The 13,424-nt window shown below is 42.3% G+C and overlaps 1 protein-coding gene across 1 annotated transcript in view; it reads right to left on the bottom strand.

The window, feature by feature from the left end:
• The window catches only part of LOC126456383 (uncharacterized), a 188,599-nt gene extending 175,691 nt beyond the window's left edge, over window positions 1–12,908 (bottom strand). Inside the window, exon 1 of the mRNA XM_050092137.1 lies at window positions 12,779–12,908. Coding sequence (XP_049948094.1) covers window positions 12,779–12,907 — 129 coding nt within the window. The 5' untranslated portion in view covers window position 12,908. The remainder of the gene's footprint in view (window positions 1–12,778) is intronic.
• Between the last annotated feature and the right edge of the window lie 516 nt (window positions 12,909–13,424).

The following is a 13,424-nucleotide window of genomic DNA, read 5'->3' as shown; positions in this document are numbered from 1 at the left end:
TTTGTTTAGCTCATCGATCGTGTTCAAAAAACCTTCAGCAAAAAACCTCTTGTTAAATTAGTGTTTGCATTGTCCAGGGTGTTCAAATAATACAATGGTGTCCAAAATTAAAGCAGCAAATGGGAATTTTGCAAGGTTGCGTTTATTTTGTCAGAAAACATTATAAACAGATGATAGTAAAGTAGGAAAAGAAGTAAGGAATACAGGCCTAGCAACGACAGGACATGCTGTGAATAATGTCACCAATCTCGTGTTGAGGCAACAGAGCCCAACGTTCCCGCAGAGCTGCTCACGAATCTTGGAGAGTGGTTGGTGGAAGCTGACGTGATGGAGTCCGTCTCTCTAGTGCATCGCAGACACGATCTACGGAATTCAAATTGGGAGAGCAAGAAGGCCACGCCATGCGTGCAATATCTTTTGTTACGAAAAAAACTTCAACCAGCTGTGCTCTGCGAGGTCGAGCATAATCTTCCCTCAATACGAAATCTGAGCCCACAGTACCTCGCAACAACAGCGTGAGAGATCCCAAGATCTCCTCACGGTTCTTGACAGCAGTTAATCTTACTGATTCACCCGCACATGAAGAGGTTTTCGGCAGGTCTACAACGTTAGGGATACTCCTCGAAATCGGCCTCTTTATACAATTTTTGGGCCCCGAAATCGTATTCCATGTGACCTTCTGTTGCAGATCCATAGAGAATCACTCTACAGACCAAATCGAATCTCTTCTGGGAAAAAAACATTGGCCGACCGTTCGACCGTCCATGTAGCATGTTGATGGCTCCACTCTAGACGTTTCCTTCTGTGATGACACGACTGAGGTAAATAGACAGCAGGTCTCCAACAATAAAAGCTACTTTGCCGAAGCCTTTTGTACACCGTTTCCCTCGATACAACATGTCTAAGAAATACCACGATGTCAGATTCCAATTGGAGTGCAGTACTGACGAGGTACCGTTTTGCCCTTACAGCCAGATAACGGTCGATTCTTTCTGAAGTGACATTTGGTCGGCGCTGTCGTCGTCTCCGGTATAAAGTTCCGGTCTCTATAAACTGTCGCCTCATCCTAGAATAAACAGAACGAACCCCATTAAGCCATCGGACCACAACAGTTTGCGACTCTCCCGCTTCCATTCTTCCTATGGCCCTCTACAGCAGAAGTCAGTAGGCGTCTTCTCTGTGCCATGGTTCACCGTCTCTGACTGTGTATACAGTGATTGTGGATAGCCCCGCAAGCACTATCCCACTTGATACGTGGCCTGTCGTCATTCCTGGCGTGGTTGTCTGTTGATCGGAATGCCATGTTCGGTGCAGAACAGTATCGTAACAATTATATCGTGAACTAGATCCGGGACGGGGATATAGCAATTCGTTGCTTTAATTTTGAACACCAATGTATATTATAAAGTCTTAGATTATCCACGACTAAATACAAAAAGTTTTACTGCTATCTCTGACCAGTGCTTCCCGAAGTTAGAGTATTATGAAAAGTCGCTCCAGATGCTTAATTGGGGCTTTATTAAGACCGGGCACGACTGGTTTCCGCTCTTCTAGGACAACATCAAGTGTATCCGAAAGCTATTCTGTAGAGAAGCAAGATCAAACGATAAAATTAATATTCAGGTTTGTGTTCTCATATTTATGCACTATGCCAGATTGCCAAAAATAATGTTTCCATAAAACAGTTACATTATCTGACACAGTCAATGAAATGAATCCTACGGGATTTATAGACTATCTATACGTTATCATCATTTTCTTTGGGCCTTTGTCCCACTTCAACGCGGGGTCTGCCTTGTTACTATGGATGTGGCAATGTTGCTGTCAAAGGGTGGCCTGATTCCTTTCCTATTGCCACCCCGTACGCCCCGGGACGGAATTAGTGTATCCCACCTGTCTGTGTCTAGTGTAAGCCATGAAATAGTGCGATCGTTTCAGATGTCTGTGAGTCGTGTAACTGAGGCATAACGTGGGGACCAGCCCGGTATTCACCTAGTAGGATGTGTAAAACCGCCTACAAGCCACATCCAGGCTGGCCAGCACATCGGCCCTTGTCGTTAATGGCTCTGAGCACTATGGACTTAACTGCTGTGGTCATCAGTCCCCTAGAACTTAGAACTACTTAAACCTAACTAACCTAAGGACATCACACACATCCATGCCCGAGGCAGGACTCGAACCTGCGACCGTTGCGGTCACGCGGTTCCAGACTGTAGCGCCTAGAACCCCTCGGCCACTCTGGCCGGCCTTGTCGTTAATCCGCCGGGCAGATTCGATCCGGGTTCAAATGGCCCTGAGCACTATGGGACTTAAATTCTTAGGTCACCAGTCCCCTAGAACTTAGAACTACTTAAACCTAACTAACCTAAGGACATCACACACATCCATACCCGTGGCAGGATTTGAACCTGCGACCGTAGCGGTCTTGCGGTTCCAGACTGTAGGGCCTAGAACCGCTCGGCCACTCTGGCCGGCCTTCGATCCGGGACCAGCGCGCCTACCCGAGTCCAGGAAGCAGCGCATTAGCGGTCTCGGCTAACCTGGCGGGCTATAGACTATCTATATGTATAAAACCACGTATCGTACCATTTTCAGTTAGTACATAGTCAAGCGTTTATGTTTCCTGTTTAGTGTATCGTCACAAAATGTAGACTACTCCGTGACATAAATTAATAGGCTGTGTTTTATTCCCAACAAATTAATATTGTGGGATAGACATAGTAACTCAATTTGCACAGCTACTTGCAGTTACAATTAACTAGTTAATTCTCTTACATCTGCATCTACACTCCACAGATTTTATTTACTATGTGTGCCTGTGAGGGCTTCGTGTGCCACAAATAACTTCCCCCTTTGCGTAAGAACCACGTATGATGCGCGAGAAGAAACGTATGATGGCAAGTCTCCGTGACAGTTCGAACCGGTCTTGACTTCACGATCTTCTCGTAGGATAAACACTGAGGTGACAGAAATAATGGGATAGCCATACGCATATACCCAGATGGTGGTAGTATCAAGTACACAAGGTACAACAGGGCACTACTGCGGAGTGGTCATTTGTATTCAGCTGTTTCAAGTGTTAATGTTTCCAAAGTGATTATGCCCGCACTACGGGAACAAACATACTCTGCACGCGGAACGGTAGTTGGAGCTAGACGCATGGGATATTCCATTTAGGAAATCGGTAGGGAATTCTGTATTACGAGATTCACAGTGTTAAGAGTGTGCCAAGAAAACCAGATTTCAGCCGTTACTTCTCACCATGGACAACGCAGCGACCGACGACCTTCACTTAACGACCGACAGCAGCAGCGTTTGAGTAGAATTGTCAGTGCTAACATACAAGCAACACAGCGTGAAATAATTACAGAAATCAATATGGGACGTCCGACGAACGTAATCTTTAGGATAGTGTAGCGAAAATTGGCATTAATAAGCTATGGCAGCAGACGACAAAGACGAATGCCTTTGCTGACAGCACGACATCGCCTGTACCGCCGCTCCTGAGCTCGTGACCCTAACGGTTGGATCCTAGACGACGAGGAAAACCGTGGCCTGGCCAGATGAGTCCCTATTTCAGTTGGTAGGGACTGATGGTAAGGTTCGAGTGTGGGGCAGATGTCACTAAGCCACGGATCCAAGTGTCCGCTGTGGACGCTGGAAGTGGCTTAACAATGACATGGGCTGTGTTTACAATGAATGGACAGTGTCTCTGACTGGAAAAGGTAATTTTCGGTTGCTAAGAGGTCATTTGTAGCCATTTATTGAGTTCATGTTCCCAAACAACGATGGAATTTTAATAGAAGACAATGCGACATATCTTTGCTTCGTAGTTTGTCGCCATTAATTTGAAGAACGTTCTGGACAGCTCGAGTGAATAATTTGTCCACCCAGAACACCCGACATGAATCACTTCGAACATTTATGGGATACAATCGAGAGGTCAGTTCGTGCACAAAATCCTGCTCCGTCAACACTTTCGCTATAGAGGCAGCTTGGCTCAATATTTCCAAGGGCTTGTTGACTGCAGATGGTTCTGAGCACCATGGGACTTAACTTCTGAGGTCATCAGTCCCCTAGAACTTAGAACTAGCTGAACCTAACTAACCTAAGGACATCACACACGTCCATGTCCGAGGCAGGATTCGAACCTGCGACCGTAGCGGTCACGCGGTTTCAGACTGTAGCGCCTAGAACCGCTCGGACACCCTGGCCGGCTGTTGACTGCATGCCACGTCGAGTTGCTGCACTGCTTCGGGCAAAACGAGGTCTAACACGATAGTAGGAGGCATCCCATGACTTTTGTCAATTTATTGTATGTACGAGGAAGCAATATTTTTGTTGACTCGTCTGGATACCTACGGTTTCAAAATTTTAACGGGAAGTCACGCCATGATGGCTCTCTAAGCGTCTGCCACTCGAGAGGGGTAATCATCTGCGAGACGCTTTCGTACTTCGTAAACGGACGAATGAAGAAATTCACTTATGTTCTTTGGATACTCTTTCTTCCTTTTGTAAATCTAATTGTTAACGGTCACAGAGCGAAAAACTTTGCTCAAGAATGAGTCTAATGAGGCACTCGGCCGTTACCAGCCTTAGGAATCGCACAATCAATTGAAGTCTCGCATCTGACTTTCGTAGGTGTAGTCTTATGTTTACATTTTACTTTAAATAGCTTAGTACGCATTCTTATAATTTTAATGATCGTTCGGTATCGCGTAGTAAAATAATCACACTTCTCAGACTTTATTTAACTACAATACATTACATCCGTTAAAAAAAACTGACAATCCTCTCACTACGAGTCGATCCTCTTTAGTTCTTCCTATGCCCACACCGCCAAACAACCGCCAGGTGCATGGCAGAGCGTACACTGAAATGACATAAATCATGGTTGTTTGATTTACGGGAAGGGGACCAAATAGCGAGGTCATCGGTCAACAAAAATCATTGGTATCTTCTTATATCGCGTCGGACCTCCTTTTCTCTGGCGTGGCATGGATTCAACAAGTCACTGGATGTCCCCTGCAGAAATACTGAGCCATGCCAGTGCAAGAGTTTCTGAACGTACTCACCTGTCGATTACGTCCCATAAATGTTCCATGGAATTTACGTCGGGCGACTTAGGTGGTCCAATCATTCGTTCAAACAGTCCAGAAAGTTTTTAAAACGAATCGCGAACAACTGTACTCCGGTTGCATGACGAAATGTCATTCGTAAAATTTTCATCGTTGGGGAACGACAGCAGATGTTCAATAACATCAGTGTTCTGATTTGTCTTTCTTTAAGTAAAACTTCGCGTTTTAGTCCCACATTTTCATTTAAAGAGAAACAAGAAGCTTTACTGAACGTCACGTGTTGTATGAATGCTCTCAATAGTAGATTTTTTCTTTAGAAGCTAGCAATGTAAAAGAAATGCTAAGGAAGTATGTCATGTTCTCTTTGAAGCAGTCGTGTCCCACTAGTTCTGAACTGTCAAATTACTTAAAAAGAACTTAGATACGCTGAAATATAACGGGAACAGTGCTACATACAACGTCGTATAAAGAAATTTGGCCGTAGATAATCACTACATGTTTTTAGTTTTACGTTTTATGTTTACTATCTGTGCGAATGACTAAGTATAGCTTTTGAAAGAGGATTTTTCTACTTTAGCTTCTCAATGAAATATTTCGATTTTAGTCCTACGGTGTACGTGATATAATTTTATGCGCACTACTGGCTGTATGCAACCATTATTTGTACAGCATATGAAACTTCCGTGTTAAAAGTACCTCTGTGCATTATTCTGTAAATTACATGCATTCTCTATGAACACAACGCATTTGTACTACATCGTGTGTATTACCTAAGTATTTAGATCTGTAACTCAAAACACTCACAGTCACTAAACCCAATAATATCAGAGAGTGTGTCAATGAAGTTATGGTTTCACTGAGTGTAAACTGAATAGACAATTACTGTTACTGTTGCCTAAGTACGCCAAGTTGTATTCAATTCTGGGGCTAATCGGCTCACCGACGAAACGATGCATAGCTGAGCTGCGCCCTGCTATTATATTTCTTAAATAAAGAGCGCTGGTTTGCCGTTATTAATAAACGCTGCTGGATTTTACCTTCTTTAGTAAATTCCAAGTTATAACAACAGCATTTCGAAATGGGGCCTCCACAACAACTGACACATCTCTCTCTCTCTCTCTCTCTCTCTCTCTCTCTCTCTCTCTCTCTCTCTTCCTTTCTCTCTCACGCGGATTGACTGCATGACAACAATATAACTACAGTGCGAGCCCGAGTTAATCTGTCTTATAACTAATGTGATGTTTAGGTTCAACGTCGAACATTCTTAAGACTAAATCTACCTTGTTGTATTCTTAAACCAGAGTTGAAAATGTGTACACGTATGCTCTGTTACAGACAAGTGCAATGGCATTGAATACTTACGATAAATTTCGTAAAACTGTAATTTGAAATAGGTTTGTTTAGAAGATAATGGAATGGGACTCTGTGCATATTTTTATTTCTTAAAGCAACAATATGAAATAGTCAAACAATGCGAGTCGCGAAATTTGTAAGCCAGAACTGAAAGTGTTCCCAAAACACGGCATCCCACTTTCTGCAAAGCTAGCGCACGCTCCTTGATTTTACCTTCTTTAATAAATTGCAAATTATAACAACAGCATTCCGAAATAAGGCCTCTACAACAGCTGACACATCTGTCTCAGTCTGACTCTCTCTCTCTCACGCAGATTGACTACATGACAAGAATATAAGCTTTGGAATCCAGAGAACATGCGTGGTTCATGCACTTAAGAAAATTGTTAACTATGACCAATGTCACATTATTGCCACTTATTGTACAGTAGCGATTTGTGTCTGAGACAGAATCTAGTTACCAAGTGTGACAAACTGTAATTGAGACAGCTACTTTAAGAAGTGCAATTTGAGGCATCTCTCATGACAATATGTCCTCTATTATTAAAATTATTTGTTGGATATATTCATAGCTCCTTCGCCCTATACAGTTTTTACCCTCTACAGCTCCCTCAGTGCCATGTAAATTGTTCCATGATGTATTGACATATGTCCTATCATCCTATCCTGCCTTCTAGTCAGTGTTTTCCATATGTTCTTTCCACTGCCTATTCTAAGGAAAACCTCCTCATTCCTTATCAGTCCACTTAATTTTCAGCAATTTTCTGTAGCACCGCATCTTAAACGCTTCGATTTTCTTCTGTTCCGGTTTTTAAAGTGGCCATGATTCACTACCGAACAATGCTGTGCGCCAGACGTATATCCTCAGAAATTTCTTCCTCAAATTATCGCCTGTGTTTGATACCAGTAGACTATTCTTTGCCAGGAATGCCCTCTTTGCATGAGCTACTCCGCTTTACATGTCCTCCTTGCTTTGTACGACACGTATTAAATTGCTTCCAAATATGAAGATCCACAACTTCGTCTACTTCATTGTCAGAAACGGTGATAATTTCTTCGAAATGGACGCGACCGATTACCATTCAATTTATTTCTCATTTCGAGCTTGTGCTCTGTCTCCAATGATCTTGTCATTGAAGGAACGTCAAACTATTTATTTTAATGTATTCACAGCATGCCCACATCATCTGATGTTCATAAATGTTTCTAGACGGTCTGTGGATTAAGAGTTGTGTAGAAGGAACACGGCATTAAATAAATGTACTAAAAAGGGAATAGAGTTAAAGATTCCTTCTTGACAAGCTCAGTTATTTTATATCCTAAAATTAAACTTAGTATCAGGACGGAACACTGCCACTACCGCTCTTAATCCTTCCATGTTCAAGGTTTAAAGTGTTGCGTCTAAAATGAAATATCGATGGAATCTGTCACTCTTCTTTTGCTCACCACAATCAGGATTAAAATGAGCTGCCTACGCCGAACTTTTATTTATTTCGTTTTATGACATCGACGGTGCGTGAAGATTTTTATTTCGCTGGCCCACTCGCTCCTTTGCGAATAATACGTTTCATATTTGTGTTAGATGACAGCTGAAATATGTTTCTCCTGCAGAATTCAGATGTGTTTGAAACTGAGTCTATAGACAATCGAAGCCATCGAGTTGCTGTTAGGGTGATAATTTATCATGAAGTAGAATTTGAATTGTAATATGACAAGTGTTGAAAAACTATTACTAGTCGTTGATCTCCCCCCCCCCCCCCCCGACTCAATAACTAAACGCGTCAAATCTCTTACTTTTAATCTTAGTAAGCAACCAACAAGTAGTCTTACGTAAACACAGGAACGATAAGGCTACTGGCCGCGATGATAAACACAGAGTTAAGGAGGAGTGAGGAAAGATAAGACTCGCAAACAAACGTGTTGCTAGACCCTAGTACAGAAGTGATTAAAATTTAAGAGGCCACAACAGCAGCTTGGATAGTGTCCTTTTGCGCTGTCATCGATTTTACCTGCCATCCGAGGGGTGTTTGGAAATGAAAGATATTATATACAACATGGTGCTCCGCCTCACTACCACAGAGATGTCAGACCCTTCTTGGATGAAGATCTACTTGCACAATGGACAGGTCGAAGAGCAGCTGTTGAGTACCTACCACGGCCTCCAGACCCTACACATCTTGACCTCTACCTACAGCGGAACTTGAAAGCGACATATACGACTTCTTCGAAAGCGCATCTACATTTACATACATACTCCACTAGCCACTAAGCGGTGTATGGCGGAGGGCACTATTCACGCCAAAGTCATATCCCCCCCCCTTTTCCCCCTCTTTTCCACTCGCTTATTGCGCGAGGTAAAAACCATTGTCTGAACGCCTCATTACTAGCTCTAATTTCCGTTATATTTGAATGGTAATCAATGCGCGATATGAAATTTAGTGGTAATAATATATGCTCTACAGCCTCGGCGAAGATCGGATTTTGAAATTTAGTGAGCAGCCCCTTCCGTTCAGCGCGTCGTCTATCGGCAAGTGTGTCCCACGTCAATCTTAATATGAGATCTGTAACGCTCTTGCGTTGGCTAAATGTACCAATCACGAATCTTGTCGCTCTTCTTTGGACCTTCTCAATCCCTTGATTCAGACTCAGTTCATAAGGGTCCCATACAGACGAACAGTACTCTAAGACTGGACGAACTAAAGTATTGTAAGCAATTTCCTTTGTTGAATGACTGCATCGCTTCAGGAATCTATCAATAAACCGCAACCTAGAGTTCGCCTTACCCGTTACTAGTGTAATCTGATCGTTCCGTTTGAGATCATTTCGAATAGTCACGCCCAGATACTTGACGGAGGTTACCGCTTCCAAATACTACGCATTCATTTTCTACTCGTACATTAATGGGGATTATCGCTTTGTTACACGCAATAGGTTACACTTACTAATATTGAGAGATAACTGCCAGTCACTACACCACGCATTTATTATCTGCAAATCCTCATTGATTTGTTCACAACTTTCGTGTGATGCTACTTTCCCGTAGACTACCGCATCATCGACAAACAGTTTAATACCGCTGTCAATAGCATCAATCAGATCGTTTATGTAAATCGTAAAAAGTAGCGGACCTATTACGCTGCCCTGGGCACACCTGAAGTTACGCTGTTGAAGTCACCCCATTCAGGACGACATACTGTTCTCTGTCTGTTAGTAAACGTTCTATCCAACACTTTTGGGAGCAAGCGACACTGCGGAACTGAGTGGAACACCTTTCGAAAGTCGAGAAATATGGCATCAACCTTGGAGCCGGTATCTAGAGCCTGTTGTATATCATGCACAAAGAGGGCCAGCTGTGTCACGCATGACCGCTGTTTCCTAAAATCGTGCTGGTTTCTGCAGATGAGCTTCTCAGAGTCTAGAAAGGTCATTATGTCTGAACACAAAATATGTTCGATGATTCCACAGTAAATCGATGTCAGTGAAATTGGCCGATTATTATGTGCATCCGATTTTCTGCCCTTTTTATAGATTGCTCTATATGGGTGTTCAGTTCCTTACATTCGTCTGATTAGTAGTATTTCACTTTTGCCACATCACAGGACTATAAACAAACTACAACGTGGAATTTACACGAGTATCTGATAACAATATATATGTAGTTTTACTCTTCACAGTCAAGAGATGAAACAGAATTATGATAATTTGTACAACAGAATATTGAAACTACGTATTTCAGGTTTTAGGGGAATACAGGGCGAAGGTTGTTTCCAATTGAACCAATTGTATTCAAGTGATGCGCGTGTCGAGCAGCAAAAGAAAGTTTTTACAAAATGTTGTAAGATATTGATATACCACATGTTACCCACTTGAAGGGGGTTAACAACAGGTTATATAAAATTAATAATTTTACAGCTTATAATGTTTCATTACTGCATGACTGGACAATCAGTATCACAGCCAAGAAGGCATTACTTCTTACTTTGACAAAACTTTTAAGAGAAGGTCTGAAAATAATATTCTAAGAAGTTAGACAGTAAAAGAGACTAAGTGAAGCATGTGTAGAATTTGCACGCCGTTATCTGTATGAACTAAAAGAAACTATTATAATATATGTTTATATAAAAATACATGATATCACTAAAGGCACAAATACCTAATAGTTAATCGAACCGCCATCAATATCGCTTACAACATGTCGTCATTTTGGCATGCTTTTTACGAGATTTTCTGTATATTCTCTCGGTAACGATCTTCATATCGTCCTGATTTTATATGAGAGCTATTTGAAAGTACGTATTGGCTTTACTTTAAGCTTCATCTTAATATACTACCAAACACTGCGATCGTATTTGCATCCGAAGACATTGCAGGTCAATAGATCGTGGACACCCCACTGTCTTGTTTGCACGCTGTACAGAGACGGCTGCGATGTTTCAGACCACTATCCTCTTGAAGCACCCAGTTTCCCTCGTTAGAAACAAAGTTTCTTAAAGGACCTCAGAAGGCGTTTTTGATAAGTACTGCAAATTTTTTCGGCGTTTAAACTGGCTTTAAATAAGTGCATATAACAAAAACTGCAAGCGACAAAACATAACATTCAACTCTCACACTGTTTATCTATACACTGTGCAAAAGCTCATTGAGTACAGATTCGAGACCAGTACCAGAGATGTCGCTACGGACGTTACATTTAACATTATGGCGTACACTCTCTTGTGGAACTGACTATATCTCTGCCTTTATATAATACAGTGAGAGTTCAGCTTTGTATTTTAGAAATGAACTTTATCAAAAGTTCAAATATTTTTCAAATGCAGACGGATCCAGAAAAAAGTGGACACTCTTTGATAGTCAACATTAATGGTACAAAATGACATACCGTTACAACTCATGCGCGAGTGGAGGATACATCCTGACAGAGCTACGGCTGTCAGTGTGGGTGTGATATCCGCACGGGAAGTCTGTAACTGGCTTCTGTTGATAAACTTCATTTTCCAAGTTCCTCCATAGGTAGAAGTCAAGAGGCGAAATGTCTGGAGACCGTGGTGGGCACTCAATAAATCCTCTTCGACCTATCCATAGTCGAGGTAGATTTTCTTCCAAGGAGTCTCTGACATGTCTGAGGTAGTGAGGCGGAGAGCTGTCTTGTTGTAGCTAAGATCTTTCATAAGCAAACACCTCCCGGATGCCAGGCAAAATTGATGTTTGCACCATATGAAGATACATCTCACCAGTTACGATACCTTCAAAGAAGAGTCGACCAATCAAACCAGGCGATGACAGATCGCACCACACATTAACATGTTTGTCCTCGTGAATATGAGGATTTTCAGGAGCCCAGTATATGCTATTGTGGTGGTTTACAACATTGATCAGGTTTAATTCCTCCTCGTGAGACCAGATAATCCTCCCCTCAAATCTTTCACCTTCGTGAAGCATGTCTTCAAACCACTTGCAGTACTCCATCCTTCCACTTCGCAGCCTTTAGAACCCATCGTAAGCTTGATTGGCTTTCGCCAACTTATACACGCATCCTGCTTCACAGATTCTTTAGGTGACCTAGTGAAATGTTGCGTCACAGCAGCGGTGAATGCCGGACTTGTTGATATTTTTGTTGGGCGAAATCTTCTATTATGCACATCCTGAACAGTACCGTCGGCTTCGAATTCAGCCTGAATACGATAAATTGTTGTACGTGTTGGTGGCTGATTTCCTCACACGTTACGCCATTGCCGTTGTACCTCCATCATGTTTTACTACTTCCAGTACCACCTCAATACGACATTGCGTTGCTCAGACGCCAATCTTAGTCATTCATTGCTGCACTACTATCTGCTGGAATACGAGCGCCGAGATCAGTTGAGAAAACAATAGCCTATACTACCACGCAAAATTGCAACGGTAAGTCGTATTGTTCCATATTAAGTATCAAAGAGTGCCTAATTTTTATGGACCCCTCCGCACACAGTCAAGATTGAACATTCAGTACCGCATGGGGTTGAGTGCATAATATGTTACGAAGAGAACAACAATTAGAATGCAGTGCAGTGAGAAACCAACACCTTACGTAACCATGGAAGTGATTAAGTGCAAAGAAGCTTTTCGGCGTCTTCTCAATCGCTTTATTTCAGACCGTTGATAATTATTTAATGAACAGATATAGTAAATTTGTATTGAACGTACGATGCGATGTAATCGTATGTCTTCGGGACAAGAGAGAATACAAGAGTGAATTGTCGGGAACGAGAAGTCATCGGTAAAGGAATTCGAGATGTGGAAGGATAAATTCCCCTTGATCAAATACAGGTATGGCGTGTGCAGGAGAACTTGACGTAGCTGTCACTGACCTGGACATATCCGCCGAGGCAGTGGGTGCTGTTGGCGAGCACGCCCACCTTGAACTTTTTGAAGCGGATGCGCAGCACCCAGTCTCGCGGGGTGCCGCGGAACGACCGGAAGCGGTACCAGCACGTCATCGGCCGGCCCGCCGTCTCGGACGTCACTTCCGGGCTCGACACATCCTCATAGATGTCCACCGTCTTGTTGCAGTGGTCGCGACGTGCCTCCGCTGTAACAACACAAAAGATAGATATGTAAGTTACTAACGTTCACCTTTGTTCGTCTTAACTGTTCGTTTTGACGTCGAAAGTTACATACGACAAAACGTAAGAGATCAGCACTGGAAGGCATAACGATACAGTCCCCCACAAAATTCATATGAAATGTGTGATACCACCATTTTGATATCTATACTTGATATTAATTTCGAAGGCGTGTAGAATCTTCTGCAAGGACGTGCGTTATTATAATTACCGGTGGATTGTTGTCGATTTAAAATTATGTACATATACTAAATAAAGTAACTAATCAAAAAAATTGAAGGAGCAATAAATAACTAGAGACTACAAAGATGTTAGCATGAAAAATCAATGTTTCTAATTAACAAAATTGTAATCTAAAAACCCAGTAACAGAAGACCTAACTATCTTGAGA

Source organism: Schistocerca serialis, chromosome 2 (assembly GCF_023864345.2).
Source record: "Schistocerca serialis cubense isolate TAMUIC-IGC-003099 chromosome 2, iqSchSeri2.2, whole genome shotgun sequence".
Classification (NCBI taxonomy): Eukaryota; Metazoa; Arthropoda; class Insecta; order Orthoptera; family Acrididae; genus Schistocerca; species Schistocerca serialis.
The sequence above is the reverse complement of the archived record's forward strand: the minus strand, read 5'-3'. Positions and strand labels throughout refer to the sequence as shown.